The sequence below is a fragment of the Biomphalaria glabrata genome, chromosome 10, assembly GCF_947242115.1.
Source record: "Biomphalaria glabrata chromosome 10, xgBioGlab47.1, whole genome shotgun sequence".
Classification (NCBI taxonomy): Eukaryota; Metazoa; Mollusca; class Gastropoda; family Planorbidae; genus Biomphalaria; species Biomphalaria glabrata.
In genome coordinates this window covers 34,593,891-34,613,008 of record NC_074720.1, presented here as the reverse complement: position 1 = coordinate 34,613,008, position 19,118 = coordinate 34,593,891, and the positions used below count along the sequence as shown (strand labels likewise).

Here is a 19,118-nt window from a genome sequence, read left to right as displayed (position 1 = left end):
TTTTTTTCTCTATTAGTTAGGACTTTTTAAAGTTAGCTAAAAAGCTGATACATTTGAATTTAACAGCCAAGTGCTGGACATTATCTTTGATTCTGAAGATTAAGGATGAATGCAGTAGTCCACATAGACCACTTGTGACCTGCATATTTTGCCACACTGATACAGATAAAGCCGTTGTCCAGCTGCTTCTTTCAGAGGCTGATTTCCCCTATCCAAGTCCTGAACTGCTCTACAAATGAAGTTTGATGAAATGAGCTCCGTTTCCCTGTGATGTTTGTGTCTTGAAATCTAAAGGGGTGAAAAGTTTCTAGCAAACACAAGTCAAAATATACTGTCATTTCATTGCAGACTATTAGATAACTATGAAACCACATCAGCATATTTCTGCAGCTTTATTATTTCACTCTCAAGTTACTTCATAACTAATCATAGGAAATGATGGGAGGGGGCAGGGGGATTTCTATGTGATTATATAAGACTTGTATTTTAATTTATTACAGACCCATCATTATTGATATACTAAAGTTGATTAAATGTTTTTTTTCATTTCCCAACAGATTCTTGCATTGTTTTGTATATAAGCTTTATGTAGAATGAAAATTATGGAACATTTTCTTGCCTCAATATTAACATGTTATTGCTAACTAATCAGAAATAGATGATTTGACAAGTGATTCAATAAAATTGAAATGTGTGATTGAGAACAAATTGAGTTGCTTTAAAAGTTTGTTTTATTATTTTTATTAAATGTGTCATTAGGATAATCTGGTCCTCCACCTCCCTATTATAATAATCTTTACATTTTCTGACTGAATTTATGCTATAAATAAGATATTTCATTTTTTACTTAACAATTCTACTTTATATTGTTGTTCAGCATATCTCCAAATATAACTGCAAATGATACCCAGTGCTTAAAACAGTCACCAATATAACAGCACATGTTTTTATAAGTGCTTTCTGTATTTTTTGAGTTATTCTCAATCTCTCCAATTTTATGATGAAATTGCAATGTAGGTGTTACAAGTTTAGCTAGAAGGACTGCAACCGATAGAACTGAGCTGTTGAATTTTTGAGACACTACAAATCTGCACAAAATAGAGCACACAAAATAGAGCACATGGCTACTCACCTTCAGTGTTTTCTGAATATCAATAGATCAAGAGCAAAACAAAGATCGAATGCAACGACCATAAAATTTTATTTGTCACAAAATTGATCACAAAAGCCAATAGAAATAATAGCAATGAATAAATTTTTACACCCATTTTTAACTAATGATGCAAGCTGAAGAATGTTCAATGCATGCCCCCTTACCACTAGAATTCTTTCTTTTACAAGCAGGTCTAAAAAAAAATTATTAAACAGATGGATAAATATATGCATTTTTAGTTGTAAGATGTATGTTTCCTTAGTGCATTTTAATTTCAAATTTCCAGTCTCACTGGTTCCGACTTAATAAAGTTATCTGTTAGAGCAGGGGGCATAATTGCAAGACCATGCAGCATTTCAGATAGTAAATTAATTAGTAATAATAAAATAAATTTAATTAGATTACTGAAATAATTGTATGTAGAGGAATATAATTGTATTAAAGTGCATGGCGCAGACAGAGCAGGTCACAACTGGATCTGTACTCATCTTTGGAATCAAAGCCTTAAAAGTGGATGGTGCACATAGAGTAAACACAATCTGACCTGCATCTTAGCTAGTATTGTGTTGATCTAGCAACTTTTCAGTCAAATTATGAAAGGGATTAAAAACATTACATATCTTAAATGTCCATGTTACATTTACATAGCACAACATTCATATTTTCGCATGTTTTTAAATAAAACAGAATAGTACATATACATGTAATTACATTTAAAAAAAAACATTGAAATAGCAGTGTTATTATTGAAACTAAATTGTTACTTTAAAAATAACCCACATTTTTTTAATACAGGTCAGAATAAAAATCTCAATCTGTACATAATCAAAAATGGCAGTAATGGCTGGTATTCATAAATCAAACAAAAATGTACTTTTTAAAGGTGCTAACCCACCAAAGCCACACTTTTAAAAATGTGAATGGTTTTTTTTTATGGGGTGGCACCTTCAATGGTCCAATATCTAATGGATAAGTTTTTTTTTTAACAAAACATGTACAGGATTTAAATATACATACCATGACAAAAAAAAAACGGTTTCAAGTCCAATTATTGAATTCATATAAACACTAACAATGACAATGAGTTTTCTTAAGTTTTCCACCCAAATTATGAAAACCAGAATTAAAAGAAAAATAATTTGTGATTAGTTACTCAAATCTTCAAAGCTGGCAAAGTTTTGGTTTTAATATTAAGGCTTGTCTTCAAGTCCAAAGATTAATAAGGAATGCAGTATTTGGTTGTAAATAAATTAATAATTCCCTTCTCTTCAAAACCTGACACATACATATATGTTGCTCTTTCTAAACAGAAAAAAAGGAAAACATTTCCACACCCAAAGCATGCTGTGACTAGCCACATAGCAAGCCACAAAGAATAGTTACAGAGTGGGAAGAATAAAAAGATAAAAATGAAGCTTGAGACACGAACAAGTAAAAAACTAGTTTACAGAAACACAAAAACTAAGCCCAGTCTAGAGTTACATACATATATACACAAGCTTGTGAAACATGAACAAATAACATACATATCATGTAATTTAATTAAGATCAATTTTTTTTTATTGAACACAAGATAATACAATAAAAAGAAAACAAATGACTGACAATGCTTTTGAAACAAAAGTCATTGTAATGTACTATACAGTGATGAACACATAGTTGGGGTATCTTATAGCAGTGCATGAGTGAAATGTAACAAATGCTAACAAGACCGAAAATAGGTCAGCTACATACAATATGTACATGAAAATACAGTAAGATCCTATATACACCAATGTCTTTACAAACCAATAAGTCTTGGGTTTCTGTGCTGTCAGGAGTTGAGTAATAGTTTAAGTTTAACCATTTATGGTGCTCTCAGATCTAGAAATAATGCTTGTTTACATCATTTCATGACATTGCAGCAGCTTAACTCAACAAGTAGGCAAAGTAAGTCAATGCTATACAGAATAGTGGTCAAAAATAGATTCAGACCAAAAAAAAAAAAAAACTTCCAAAAAATAAAAACAATACTCAGATAAACTGAAAGTAGGCACGTACAACAAATTATTTAAACACTAATTTACAGGGTTGACCTAAGTTTTATCTCATCAACTCCTGAATAGGGTTCTGTAATAAATTACAGTACATTTTTATATTTATTATACAAAAAAAACAAGCTTATAAATTTTGTAATACTAACACAAAATGTTATTTACTTACAAAGAACAAATTTGATAATTTTTGCAAAATTTTACATCCAACATGCTGAAAGCATACAACACTAAAATGTTTCTAAATTAAGTTACATAAAAGATTAATTCCACAAACAATGTATACATATCATTAATGTTCAATCCACAGCCTGCTGGCCATATCATGACCAAGACAAGACACTATCAAAACTTCTACCCACATAGCTAAATGGAGGCAGTTCCATTAGTTTAATTAATTTTATGCTGATATCCATGATGTATGCAAAATACTGAATACAATAAGTAAATTTTTTCTAGAAATCTGGAATAGTTATTCTTAAACCACCACCAATTATACTTTAATTATTTATAGAAATGTGTTTGACTGAGCTGCTTATCATAAAGTTTGTTAGTATAACCAAATAGTTAATATAACCAAACTCTAGACCGCCATTTCCATTTTTATTCTTGGATGAGGATTATAGTCCACTATTTCAAAATCATCTGCTTTAAAGTCTTCAATTTCTGTGACAGTGCGTTTAATGACTAACTTGGGAAATGGTCTTGGCTTCCGTGACAACTGTTGAGATAAAGTGAATCAGTAATGCAGAAAAAAAACAAAAACAAGTAGTCATTGATGACAATATTTTTACAATGTTTTTCTAAACAAAGATAAAATAATTCTCTTTATTCAGGACTGAATGTTGCTGAGTAAACAAGAAAAATGACTTCTTGTTTTCAAAATGTATAATATAATAATGTCAATTAAAAGGTAGTAACGTTTAAATATTTAGGAAGTATTCAAAAAATGACCTCATGTCAGAAATAAAAGAACGCCTAGCAGCAGACAACAGAGCTTTCTATAACATACATATTTTAAAAGAAAATGTAAATCTAGGTAGATAAAAAAAAATATAAACCCATCCTAAGCCAGTTGCTACGTATGCAAGTGAAGCCTGACGAAAACAACAAAAAACCTGCTTGGGAAAGGAAAATCCTCAGAAAAATTTATGGTGCCATATATGATGCAACTGGATGGAGGACATGCACTAACTCAAGAGCTATACCAATTGTATGAAGACCCCTCCATAGTGATGGAAATAAAATTTAAAAAAAGGAACAGATTTGAGTTGGGCAGGTCAACTTAAAAGAATGTCAGAGAACAGAGAAGCAAGCGAAGATAGTATACAGGCAATAGTCATAAGGCAGATGCCTCAAAGGCAGACCACAAATAGGATGGCTTGATTTAGAAGCAGATCTACTACAGCTACAACTTTAGGCATGGAGATGAAAAGCTCAGGATAGATTTGAATGGAAAGATATGTTGAAGCAGGCCAGTGCCCACCATGAGCTGTAGTAAATTTAAGTCAATTTTTTTTTTTCAAGACTAAAAGTATCTGAATAGGATTATGTGTCAAAAACTTGTGACCTATAGGGCAGATGATGTCCCGAAATTCATAATCCCAGTCATCACTGGGATTCGAACTCGAGACTGGTTGGCAAGCAAAGCTACCACACCTAATTTTGAAGGTAATTTCAATTTCCTAGTCTAAAGAAACAAGAATGCCATCAGTTATGTCATACACAACAACCAACTGTAATTACTTTCTCAAACTCAATGGAGATAAGTGAAGTTTTGATTGGATTAATGTCGACCTATATTAGACTTCACCAAAATTTAAGAATTTACATTGGTTAGAAAAAGATCACAAAATTTTAGCAACCACAGAGAAATAATGCTAGTTAAGAAGAAGGAAAAAAAAGGGAAAACTATGGACTTAAAGACATAGGCCATTATGTCTAAAATAAAAATCTGTTTTAAAACCTTACTGTGTGATTGTCAAATAAGTTGAGCCAAGGCTCTTCGAACTCTAGGCGTGTAAGCCTGCCTGAACAAACCGTTCTGTCTGGGACGAGGTCCAAGTCAATGTTTATGTAAAACAATGCTATTTCCTATATATCTGGCACTCTGAGTGCATGGACTAGAATGCATGGCCGAAGGCAATTTTCCTATGTTGCCCCAAACTAACCATGCAGGATTCACATTAGTGTAACGGTCCCTTGAGGAACGGCACACTGATTATTGACAGGGACGTGAAAGCTCTCTTTCACTTCCACACCGTGTAATGTGAAAGATCTTGCATTCCCTTGGACACTCCCACAGGAGTTTTGTTTTGCTATTCATTTAGCCTAATTACTTCCTCAAGTAGGCCTAATTGTTTCCACCCGGGTGCCACGTTGAGGCAGAATAGCATACCAGGGTAAAACCTTACCTGAACTTTCAATGGTTCCTCGTGATTGACATAAACATGGGCATCCCCCAGGGTGTGAACAAAATCGCCAGTCTAAACAAGTGAACAAGAAAAAAAACAAATTTAAATCAAGAGCTTAAAGTCACATTACAAAATTCAATTTAAATTTGGTATTTGAAAATCCTATAAAACTTACCTTAAGTCCTGTGATATGAGCTATCATGTACGTTAATAGAGCATAACTAGCAATGTTGAAAGGAACACCTAGACCCTAAACCAAAAAAAAAAAAAAATGTATAGCATATATAACTCTTGATAAATATAATAGGAAATTCAGTTAAGGTAAAAGAGTAAAAAAGTTGATGATCCAAAAATCTATTTCTACTCTATTGTATTTTAAGAATGAAAAGGTACACAGCTGGATATCATTTATTTAGTAGTTAATGATATTAATTTAAATAAATTAGTTCATGTAGACAAAAAATCTGCCAGTTTCTATTTCACTTGCCTAATGTCTAAAAATGTCTTCAATCAGATTAGTTCGTTCAAGGGGTAGTTAATAACTATCTGTCCAGGGCCAGAAGACACCCTACAGGCGAGAGTTTGGTGGAATAAATCACTCTGCCTGACTACAAAAATTAGTGTCTTCCAAGCAGTGGTTCTCTCAATCCTTCTATTTGGATCCAAGACATGGGTGCAATACAGAAAGAAACTAGGACTTCTTGAACGTTTGCGCCGTATCATGAGCATATGGTGGCAAGACCGCACAACAGCAATATTCTTGCAAAGGCCATTATGGACACTATAGAAGGACTTCTTGAGGTCCAACAGTTACACTGGGCAGGGCACGTCTCCTGAATGGCGGATGAACATATAAAGGTCCTTTTTTACCAAAAGAAAATCCACTTCCGAGGACAGACATAGTCTGCGAAAAGAGAATCTAAATCGACACTGGCAGACAATGGCTATGTCTGCATTTGGTGCTTGAAGTTATACTTTTATATGCATAGTTTTTTGTTTTTCTTTAATCTGTTTTTATACACAAGAAGAAAAAAAAATTAAGGTATATGGAACATCTGTACTAGTTGATCAGCACAATCCTTACAAAATATTATTACCATATCTCCAGATCTTTGATACAGCTGACAAGAAAGTTCTCCATTGGCAACATAAAACTGTACAAGACAATGGCATGGCGGTAGAGCCATTTTGGGAAGATCTGATGAACAACAAAATTAAGATCTTAAAGAAGTTAGTAGTTACTATTCATATCTCATATAAGCATTTTTATCACTTGACAACTAAATCATTGGTCTTAACCTCTTTAACAACCTCTAGAAAAATTGATGTACACCCAGCCCTCCACTTAACCTGAACTAGCCACTTTAGTTAATGTCAGGTCACAGCTAAATAATAAGTAGTCTTCTGTTTCCAATAGCTTTCCAATTTCTTTTTAAGGTGAAGTTGTAATTAGTAGGACTATCTAATAAACCAAAAGACAAGATATTTACTAAAATCATAGCCTTTTTATAAATGGTTTTTAACTCTTTCTCTCCATAATGTTTTTCCATGATCAGATGGAATTATTCATTTTGGTCATTTGTAGCTCACTTCCCTGTTATGATTAAACTTCTATAACTTTATTATCAGAAAATATTTTATTTGGTATAGAGTTAAATGGAAATGCATGCTATCTTTATATAACACAAATCAATGTTATAAAACCAAAAAAAAAATTTGAAATGGTCACATCAATGATGGTATCATCAATTAGGAGAGAAAGAGTTAAGACCTCAGGAAAACCACAGAAATTAAAAAAGGTAATCACATTCTCATCCAGGCTTGCTTGTATCTGTGAATGGTTGTTAGTCTAATGGAACCTGAATACTTATATTCTCTATAGGATAAATCAATTGAAAGATGGAAAACCATTTGTAACCCTTCTTCATTTCTACCTTGCTTATAAACTAGAACACAGCTTAATATCAATCCATGTTATATTATCATTATTACAAATCAATTATTATTTACCCACAGCAAACAATTTAATTACCTTTAGCATTCCAAGCACATATTATAATGGTTCTCTCATTGGGGGAATTTTTTATTTTTTCAATTACACTTTTTAATTGATCGACTCCTTGACCATCATAGGAAGCATGCATGTTAGAATATTCTGCACCAAAGTGTCGCCACTGGAAACCATAAATTGGACCAAGGTCACCTGCATGAATAAAAACTTGTGTTATTCTAATTCTAAAAATAAAAATAAAAGAGCATATACATATACATATATATATATATATATATATATATATATATATATATATATATATATATATATATATATATATATATATATATATATATATATATATATATATATATATTTAATATATAATCCGACTTAGGTTAAAGGTAAAATTATGTGAAACAAAAATGTGAGTGTGTTGGTTACACATTCAGACAAAAGAAAATAATGACTAAGAATATATAGAGTAATATTAAACTTATATAAAAATGTAAAAAAAAAAAATTTTTTATTAACTATCATAGTGAGTGGCAAAGCGCTTGGCTTCCAAACCGTGGGTCCCAGGTTAGAATCCTGGTGAAGACAGATTTTAAATTTTTGGATCATTAGGCCCCTGAGTCCACCCAGCTCTAATGAGTACCTGACATAATTTGGGAAAAAGTAAAGGCCGTTGGTCATTGTGCAGGCCACATGACACCCTCATTAACCGTGGGTCACAAACAGAAGACCTTTACATCAACTGACCTATAGATTGAAAGGTCTGATAGGGGAACTTTACAATACAAATAAAAAAAAAATAAAAAATAAAAAATAAAAAAAAATCTTTATAAATAAAACTACCTTCCTCTCTGTCATGCAGCCCACGGCCATCTAAAAATTCCCTAGACCCGTTTGCATCCCAGATGTGAACATCTTTTTGGGCAAGTTCATGGCCATTGGTTGACCCTCTAATGAACCACAGTAACTCTTCAAGAATACCTCGCCAAAACACTCTTTTTGTCGTTAACAGTGGGAAAGCTGAAATATAACACCAACATATTTTTATAAAATAAAATATTTGTAATATAAAACAATATCAACAAATAGCTAAACATAATTCTTTAATATTTTGGTAGTTAAAATTTTTAATTAATGCTTTTAAATGACTGAAACCAGCTAACTTATAAACATTTATAAATCTGAATACTGACGTTTAATCCAATTAAAACCACTTGACCCAATAATATTACAATATGTAACAACTATTCAAGCAATGTTGGTGCCTAATTTTTTATTAAGAATTACTGTTTAGTTGTGGTGGCCAAGTGCTAAGTGCTTTTTAATGAGATGAGCTAATATCTCAATGGAGGGAATTTCATTGAAATTCAATCTGCATCTATAGAATTATAATTTTGAATCTTAGAACTTAAGAAAACTATATAAGACTATAACTGCTCTTAAACAGACTTCTAATTTTATGGGCAATGTCAAAGACAAAAATAGAGTAATAGTTACAGGGAGCACTTGGTCTAACAACTGTCTACCATTCTGTTTTGCTTCCTCCCTTACTTAACTCCATTTTAAAAATAAATTATCAAAAAAAATTACCCCACATAGAATGATGCAAAGTCTGTAAATTGCGCATCTTTTACAGTGAGTAAATAACAATGTTGGTTGCATTGTGGCAAAGTGGTTAAGCGCATGGCTTCTGAACTTAAGATCCTGGGTTTGAATCTCTTAAGACTGGGATTTTGAATTTCAGGATTTTTAGGGCACTCCCGAGTCCACCCAACTCTAATGGGTACCTGATTTAAGTTGGTAAAAGTAAAAGCAGCTGGTCATTGTGCTGGCCACATAATACCCTGTTTGTTAACCATTGACCAAATATACAGGTGACCTTAAGATCATCTGTCTTATAGATTGCAAAGTCTGAAAGGGGAACTATACTTTTTTAAATATTAATGTTGGTTATACACTTGTTTCACACAGGGAGAATCAAGACAGGCTAGCCTTATTTGATCTGTCATACCTATTCAAACTCAATGGACTGGGATCTTGACAGATCATGGTATACCGTTGTAAGACATTTTGTATTCATACTCTTCAAAGATTTTCAGATTTAAATATAATAGATATCATTAAAAAGCATCAGGATCATATGTGTTGTTTGAAACCACATAGAATTATATCCACCTAATCCTAGGAAGTGCAGGTAATATAAATAAATCTTTTTCATCAGTTCATTGTTCATATTTTTTGTTCATTGTATTCACTTCTAATAATAAAAATGTTATAAAAAAACAAAATCTTATAATACATTCTTACAATTTCGAATACAGTATTTCATCTGCATGCCAAATATGGACTTGGTGTCAATGCCTGTTCGGTTACTTCTAAGGTTACCTCGCTCCATAATCTCTTTGATGGCATCAAGATATTGTTGCTCATCATATCTAGTGAGAAGAAAAAAAAAAAAAAAAGTTACAAGATGTGAAACAATGAATTTCAACAATATATTATTATATACTGAATTTTGTATGCTACAATTCGCTACTTAACTTATTATTATTAATAGAGCCTTAAGGGGGGGGGGGGGGTTATATAATGAAAATATGTAACTGCTAACTGTTGATTGATTGATTGATTGTTGATTTGAGGCACATCGGCACAATTTAGGCCATGTCGTGCCTGCAGTCCCTTAAGGACTACTCTCTCTCTAAACAACAAGGGCCAGATTCTATACAGTCATATAATTAAAATCAAGGTCTATTCACAGTTAAAATAGTAAAGGTAGTAAAAATTTAAATATTTGGTAAAAATCTAATGTAAATAGTGCATGTTCACAAATTCAGAAATCAGATCTTCGTAGATAGCCCCACTTCCCGAATAAAGCCCAGTACCTTCCCAGGGTCGACATTATTAAATAGTGTTTTTAGATTAGTGGCTCTAAAATATTTCGCCCTGACATCCTGGTATCTGGGGCAATCAACGAGGATATGTTCCACGGTGAGGCGAGAGTCACAGTACTCGCAAAGTGGGGGCTCCTCTCTCTTCAGTACAAAAGAGTGCGTGATGTAGGTATGGCCAATCCTAAGTCTGGACATGGTTGTGCTACCACGCCTTGTCAGACCCTTAGATGTGGGCCGCCACCTGACATCCGCCACAATCTGCCTGAGTTTACTGTGAGTCTCAGCCTCCCATCGGTTCTGCCACTCTCGATAGGTGGCAGAGGCAATACTTTGTCTCAGGTCCGAGTAGGGAATTTGGGTTCCTGACACCGCATGATTTAGGGCTCTCTTTGCTTCTCTGTCTGCGGCTTCGTTTCCCTCAATGCCAACATGGGAGGGGACCCAGATGAAGGTAACATCCCTACGGTCGGCTGTTATTTGGTCCAACAGCTTCAGGCTCTTATGTACCAATGGGATGTCAGTCTTCATCCGCCCCAAAGCTTGCAATGCAGATTTGGAGTCGGAGCAGATTATAAATTTACTCCTTTCTGATGCTTTTACGGCCATAAGTGCAAGCAACATTGTGTGCAATTCGTCCGTAAAGATGGAGCAGCCATCGGGGAGTCTACGGGAGATTGTTTTGTTCCGAAAGGAGCAGGCACACCCGACCTTTCCCTCCATTTTGGATCCGTCTGTGTAGATGGTGCCACAATCTCCGTAGCTCTCCTGCAGTTCCCTAAAGTGGACTTGTAGTATGCTTGGGTCTGTATTTTCTTTTTTGAAATTAAGGAGGGATAAATTTAATTTGGGTTTATTCATTAGCCAAGGAGGATTCTGAGGGGTTTCTATTTTAGAGATTTGGTCAATGGGTGGGGTTAAATTTTGGATGGGTTCTCTCATTCGAAGGCCCAACGGCTGTATGACATTAGGCCTTCGATTGTATAATTCTACCTCTGTGGGGTTAAATATGGAGTCAAAAGCAGGGTTCGTGGGGTTGGATTTTAGCTTGACTATATACTGCATTGCAAGCTTTTTCATTCTTATATCCATGGGGAGTTCTCCAGCCTCCACATGGAGACTTGGGATAGGTGATGTACGAAACGCGCCGAGACAGAGACGCAGGGCAGCATTTTGTATTGGTTCCAGTATTTTTAGGTACGACTTCCTTGCTGCTCCATATATTATGGATCCGTAGTCTAGCTTGGATCGAATTAGACTCCGATAGAGCAGCAGCAAGGTATCTCTGTCAGCTCCCCAGTCCGTATGGCTGAGTACTCTTAGTATGTTTAATGACTTTTGGCATTTCTTCTTAAGTTCCTTAATGTGGGGGAGAAAATTAAATTTGGAATCTAAGGTGAGGCCTAAAAATTTTGTAGTTTTCACGACAGGGATCTTCTTTTTGTGTATAAATAGTTCAGGGTCTGGGTGGAGTCCCCTTAGATTACAAAAATGCATACTAACTGTTTTGGAGTCTGAGAATTTGAAACCATTATAGTTTGCCCAACCCTGAATTTTGTTTAAACATAACTGTAATTTCCTTTCTAAGGTGTTCATGTTTTTCCCATAAGTAAGAATGACAAAGTCATCAACATACAAAGAGCACTCTATGCCAGGGGACAGCGCATTCATGATGCTATTTATTTTAATGTTGAACAGGGTGACTGACAGAATGCTGCCCTGGGGTACACCCATTTCCTGGTCATGAGTGTCAGAAGCGGAGTTGCCCACTCGGACCTGAAATTTTCGATCTTTCAGGAATTCCTCCACAAAACGGGGGAGGTGTCCCTTAAGCCCCATAAGCGCCAGGTCACGTAGAATGCCATGTTTCCAGGTTGTGTCATAGGCCTTTTCTATATCGAAGAATACAGCTACTAGGTGTTCTCTTCTGAGTAATGCATTTCTAATATAAGCTTCCAGCCTTACCAGGTGGTCAGTTGTTGTCCGCCCCTGCCGGAATCCGCACTGGTAGTTTGAGATCACTTTATTCCTTTCCAGGTACCAGACCAGCCTACTGTTAATCATTCTTTCCATGGTTTTGCAGATGCAGCTTGTTAGTGCTATTGGTCGATAGTTAGCTGGGTCAGAGCCGTCTCTTCCCGGTTTAGGTATCGGTATAACTGTGGCTTTCCTCCAGCTGTTTGGGAAAGCGCCTGTTTGCCACACACAGTTATAGACCCCTAGTAGGACTGCCAATGATGGTTCGGGAAGGTGCTTGAGGAACTGGTAATGGATTTCGTCTTCTCCAGGCGCTGTGTCATGTGACTTGTCCAGCGATTCCCTCAGTTCCTCAAGCGAGAACGGTTTGTTGTAGTCTTCATTGTTCTCTGACCTGAAATCAATGGGGTGTCTTTCCTCCCTGGTTTTGACTTTTTGGAACTCTGGCGTGTAGTGTGCAGTGGATGATTTTTCTGCTATTGAGGATGCAAGGCAGTCAGCTATTTCTCTGAGGGACGTGACAGTTCGTCCTTGGTTTTTCAAATGCCCTATTGCATTTGATTCTTTCCCTTTGATTCGCCTTACTGCCTTCCAAACCGCTCTAGCAGAAGTTTTGGCATCCAGACTGCCGACAAAACTTCTCCAGGAATTCCTTTTGGCTGACCGTATGGTTTGTCTAGCCTTTGCTCTAGCTATCCTGAATAGCTTTAGGTTTTCCTGGGAAGGATTCTTTATAAATGCAGCCAGTCGTTTTTTCCTATCACCAATAGCACTTTTGCAAGCTGTATCAAACCATGGTTTGCTAGGCCGTTTTGGATTTGCAGAGGTTAGGGGTACAACTTTCCTGGCTATACTTAGTAGCTTGCTAGCAAAGGTATCAGCTGGGTTCTGTTCATGGAGGATATTTTCTGTGATATCCTCAGAGCATCTTTTTTGGAATTGTTCCCAATCGGCCTTATTCAGTTTCCACCGCTGAGGTCGTCCCAATGAAGGGAGATTGTTAGTAATGATGATTGGGAAGTGATCACTTCCCCGTAGATCATTGCTAACTGACCATTTAAAATCGCCCAGAAGTCCGGGGACGCATACGGTGAGGTCAATGCATGTGAATGATCCAGTTCCTGGGTGCAAGTAGGTCGGTGATGCATCATTAAGTATGCATAAATCATGTTGGAGGAAGATATCCTCCAGCATACGACCTCTTGTGTCGGTATTGTTGGATCCCCACATGGTGTTATGGGCATTGAAATCCCCAAGGATTAAATAAGGCCGGGGGAGTTGTTTCAATAGGTCCTCCATGTCTGTTCGGTTTAATGGAGCGCCTGGTGGTAGATACAGGCTGCAGCAAGTGATAACCTTGTGAAGGGTTATCCTAGCTGCTACGGCCTGTAGTGTGGTCTGTAGTTCTACCCTCTCATGGGGGATGCTATCCTTCACAAGGATACAGACTCCACCTGATGCTCTCTCTGCATCCTCAACATTCTTGGTGTAAGCACGGTAGCTTCGGAAGCTGATGCAATCTTTTAGAAATGTTTCCTGTAAGCAGACAGCTACAGGAGTCTCAGAGTCCATCAGTAGCTGCATTTCCTCGTAATTGGCTTTGAGGCCTCTACAATTCCACTGTACAATTCTGGAATCCATGGCTTATTCTAGATGACCTACTTGGAGCTATTTGGCCTTGGGAGGCCCCCGGAGGGGTTTCCCTTTATTCCAGTGACCTTGGTATTTTTATTCTTGGGTTTGGATGGAGAGGAGGACAACCCCCTTTTGGGGGAAGTCTTTCTCTCTGGAGAGGGGAGATCCCTCTGGTTAGAGCGGAGGTTATTTCCTCCTCTCTCACCTCGGGCATCCTCTCTGCTTTGATTTCTCCCTTTAGGGAGTTGGTCAACCTCTAACTCGGTAGAGGTTGGGGTGTCTGGCTGGGTTCTCTGAGGAGAACCTGTGTCAGACATGATGTCTCCGGGTTCTCCCGGAGTATTGGTTTTGACATGCTGCTCAGTCTCCATGCTCTCATCAGCGAGCACAGAGAACCTGTTCTTTAGCATGACAACAGGGCTTTCTTGTTTCTTCAGAGGTGTGTTCTTTGGCGGTGTTTTCTTCTGAGTTGGGGGAGGAGGAGGGGGTGGTGGGGTCAATGTGTCCGTCTGTGTGGCTATGGATCTTCCTTTCTTAGCAACAGCCTGGGCGTAGGTCTTTGTCAAGCCGAATTGGCCCTTGGGTAGGGCCAGTACAGCCGATTTCGCCTGGCTAAAGGTACATCCGTTTCTTGCCTTGTACTCCTGCACAGCAACCTCCTGTTTCCACACAGGGCAGTCCTTGGAGTAGGCTGAGTGGCCAGCTTGACAGTTTGGGCATTTGAACTGGGCTGTGCAGCCCTTGTCCTCATGACCCTCTCCAGCACATCTGGCACACACAGTGTTCCTCTTGCAGACTGCCGCGCCGTGTCCATAACCCTGGCACTTGAAGCACCTCATGGGGTTAGGTATGTAGGGCCTCACTGGAACTCGTAGGTATCCTGCCTTCACATACTCTGGCGGTGTCCTAGTTCCGAATGTGAGGATAATAGTGGCGGTTTTGACCTCCTCACCCTCCCTGCGCCTGGTAATGCGCCGGGCATGGGTGACTCCTTCAATGCCCTCCACTATTTCCTTCTCGGAACATTCCAGTAGGTCCCTAGAGCTGATTACACCTCTGCTGGTGTTCAGACTCTTGTGTGGCATGACTTCCACTTGGAGATCAGTCTTCTGCATCTTAAAAGCCCATCAGAGTGTGTCTTGCTGTCTACTTCTACAAGGAGTTCCATTGTTTTGTGTAGCTTAGACACACTCTTGGGCTCTCCCACTACTGACTTGAGTCCCTTATAGATAATAAAAGGGCTCAACTTTGTCAGGCTTTTTCCCTCCTCTGTGCATCTTACCACCAGAAATGATGGCCAGGTGGCACAGCTTTTTGGGACCTCCTCTTTTTTATCGTCAATTCGTCGTTTCTTGCCCAGACATAGGTCTGGGGCAAGTAGTTTTGTGTGTGTTTTTTTGTCCATATATATTTTGGTTAATTCGGCACCTGTGCTCCCCACCCGCCATCGAGTCCAACAAGGGGACGGGCCATTCGGATGTCCAGAATGAGCCCGCCAGGGCTACACAGGTGCTATACTCAGTCAGCTGCTACATCGGACATGTGTCCGATACAGCAGCTCCCTGATTGACCCTCCAGCCACCGCCCTCCAGCATAGGTCGACGACCTATGCTGGTAGCTCGGCATGACCAGCCGGTTGACCCAGAGCGGGCCATCTGGGTCTCAGGTCTAGGGGAACTTGGAGCCAAAGTATTGTGTTGTTGTGGTTTATCCTCAGATAGCCACCACTCAAACACCAGGATCTCTTTATCCCCCCTTACCCGTCGCAGTCCACGGCAAACGGACTGGTCTAGGACGTAGTGAGAATTTAAAGTTAAGGAAACAGTGTGATGATCAATGAAGGCAGACTTAGGAAAAGAGGAGGCAGACACAATGATAGAAAAGAAGTAGGGCACTTTTGAGCTCCAAAAGTGCTAAGGAAAGAGGAGCGCAGTTTAACGTCATGTCTCGGGACGATGCTAACTGTTACAGTTCGACAAGTACGCTGGGCAGACAACAAAGCTCATATGGGGGACGACCTTATGCCAGAGGCAATTTTTTGGGGAGCTGAAAGGTGATCGGTGTTACAGAGGTGTCCCCGGAAATGTTTTAAAGATCAGCTAGGGTGACAACTTGCAACTGGCAGAAGAGAGGTTCTGAACAAGACAGCTGGAGATTTACAAAGGCTGTGGGATATATTGCCGAGGACAGACTACCAGTGGACGTTATGTCTGTGCTAGATGTGGCAAAATATGTATAGATCACATTATATCATCAATAATTTGCTTTTATTTTTTTAGCTTTAGCTTCCAAGCTTATAACTTGAATACATCTTTATTATCCATAAGGAAATTTATCTTACAACTTGTGCATTAAACCAAACAAAACATTAGAACTATAGAAAATTGAAATATACATTCACACCCGACTCACTCATAATTTACATGCGAAAAGTTTATATCAGTTTCTATTTAATGATTTGATTGCCAGCGGAACAAGAGTTTTTGTGTCTGTTTGTCTTTGCTATCGGTGGCTTCTATCTCTTTTACTTCTGTGATGGTAAACTTCTTCCCTAGTGCTATAAGAGCATGGAATGGGTTGCCTGAGCTAACCAAGAAAACCAGTGACTTAGCAGAATTTAGGTCATTGGTTAATACGTATGACTAAATGCATTACACGTAGGACGTATTCATCTTTTTTTAAGTAACGTCTGTATATTATATAAGATGATAAAATCTCAAGATCCTGACCAAGCCGAAATGGGGCTAGAATTCTAGACTTTATATATTATAAGAGTCTAAATCTAGAGTAGAGTCTAGATTTAGATTTAAGTAGATCTTATCTTATAAAATACAGATTCTATAATAATAATATAGATCTAGATCAGATCTATTCTAGGTTTCTAATAACAAATAACTCTAACTCTAAGAGATCTTTCTAGAGTATTCTAGAGTAGACATAGATAGACTATAATCTGGACTCTAGACTGACTAGACTGACTAGACCTAGTTAATTCTAGTTAAGATCACCCCACCAATTAATATATATAATAATCATAAAAAAAACGAATGTTAAAATGAATAAAATGATATTATGATAGATCTAGTTACTAAACTGGAATCGGTAATTTTAATAGAAGAGAGATTCTCTTTTTTGGGGTGACATGTCACTTTTAGTTTTTCTTTGATTAGATCTACATTTTCGGTTGATGCATGATGTCAGTGATGAGAGTATGAGTCGTCACTGTGTTTAGAAGACTCAAGTGAGTCAAAGCACAATATGATTATGTTTATGAATATGAATCATTGAATATCTCAGGATCCTTATAGCATTATTCTTAATATTAATTATTCATTGTATAATAAATAGAAATAGATCTAGAATAATCTAGATTTAGAATATTAAATTTAGTCAATTTAAATCTAGATCTAGAATCTAGACATAATCATAGATCTACATTGGGGTCTAGTGAAAAACGTCAAATACCGCCAAAAAATATTATTCATGTAGATCTAAATGTAGAGAGTAGTCTATCATATAATCTCAATAGTAGATCTAATAGTGTTATTCATTATTTGTTACCTGGTATCGGTAGTGGAAAAGTTTAAATTTTTCTCTTCTTTGGTTGACAGTGTTTCTTTCATTATATTAATATTTTCGATTGACTGTAAAGTTGTGTTATGGGTCGTGTTATGGGTCGTCATTGTAATTAGAGTCTTGAACTCAAGGCACAAGATCTCGGGATTCTAGCTTTTGTTGTACTACAATAATCCCGCCAAAAAAATTATTCGCATAAACTAGAGGTTCTCAAACTTCTTTGCCCCTGGGATCCCTTTATAGTCTATACAGTAGTGAGGAACACACTATCCGATCGGATTATCAGGCTTTTAGCGAAGAATCATTTTAACTGTATACAATTTTCATCTTTCTTCGGATCCCCTACGGTCGTCTCGTGGACCCCCCCCTGGGGTTAGTGAACCACAGTTTCAGAGCCACTAGTGTAAACATATTTCCTTTTGATGTCATATTCGCATTTTTTTTTTATTTTTTTTTTTTTGCTGCTGGTGCATAATTATGTTATTGTATTGTAGGTGGGGATATTTTAAAATATAGATCTAAAATGATAATGTGACGCCGAGGCCAATAGCGTGTGACAAAGCTGTTGGGACTCTCTTAGGAGCTTACATTCCCTGCTCCCGCCACGTTGAAGCATTGCAAGGGATGTCATGAGGGTAAAGAGTGCACAATAACGCACTGGTGGGGGATGGAAGAAAGCCCCCCAAAACATCTCACTATCCACACGTTGTTCCTCAATGGGCCATTTATTACGGAAGACACCTGCATGGCTGATGTGACACAAATATCGGCCCCGCTTCTGACCCGAGCGTCTTGGGAATTGGGATACGAACCATCGGTACCAGAGATGTAAAAATGTACGCCTAGATGGATCTTTCCCTGACAGAAGTTTGTTCTGAAAACAGATGAGGGAAGCTTCCAGAGTCCTCAACTCTTAGGAGAATTACGAAGAAGACAAAGAAGAACACTAATAACACACACAGCCTGCATGACTCAGTTAAATTTATAAAATTCGCTGATGATAAGTCATTGCCGGTCTTTTGTCCCAATGAAGCATAGGGCCGCAACTACACCTCTCCACCGAACTCGGTTCTGAGCAGCTTTCTTCATCTGCTCACATCTCATTCTATTATCCTCAGCTTTCCTGATGACTGACCTCTTCCAGGTTTGCTTAGACATACCCACTTTCCTCTTTCCCTGCGGATTCCAATCACGTGGGATGTGTAGCTGCGAGGCTAAGTACGTTATCAAGGGGGCTGGAGGTTCGACTCCCGAAAAAACAAACAGTGAAAACATTTTTTTTAACCGTTACATTTTTCTCCAAAATATAATAATCTTAAAATTAAATTTGGTCTATTCTAAAAACAATATCCTTGGTTATTCCCACACTTGGCTCAAATGTTTTTTTTTTTTTTTTTAATTTTGAGTATGCTTCAGTGGGAATTTCCGCATTCA

The 19,118-nt window shown here is 37.5% G+C and overlaps 1 protein-coding gene across 1 annotated transcript; it reads right to left on the bottom strand.

Annotated features, from left to right (window-relative positions):
- Nucleotides 1–1,182: 1,182 nt before the first annotated feature.
- Nucleotides 1,183–17,839, bottom strand: LOC106068670 (thymidylate synthase-like). The gene is made up of 8 exons (XM_013228130.2): nt 17,670–17,839; nt 9,916–10,043; nt 8,452–8,628; nt 7,633–7,803; nt 6,698–6,798; nt 5,776–5,850; nt 5,601–5,672; nt 1,183–3,907 (listed from the first exon to the last, which is right to left on the bottom strand). Exons 1-8 carry the CDS (start codon nt 17,789–17,791, stop codon nt 3,770–3,772), a joined length of 984 nt encoding a protein of 327 aa, XP_013083584.2. The 5' UTR covers nt 17,792–17,839; the 3' UTR covers nt 1,183–3,769.
- Nucleotides 17,840–19,118: the final 1,279 nt, after the last annotated feature.

Excerpts from the sequence above, each read along its gene's own strand:
- LOC106068670 (XM_013228130.2), bottom strand. The coding sequence starts at position 17,791 with ATGACGACCCATAACACGACCCATAACACAACTTTACAGTCAATCGAA. Across the intron at positions 10,044-17,669 it reads TTTTCCACTACCGATACCAG|ATATGATGAGCAACAATATC; the intron begins GTAACAAATAAT and ends TCTTCTCACTAG. Across the intron at positions 5,673-5,775 it reads CTCATATCACAGGACTTAAG|ACTGGCGATTTTGTTCACAC; the intron begins GTAAGTTTTATA and ends TCACTTGTTTAG.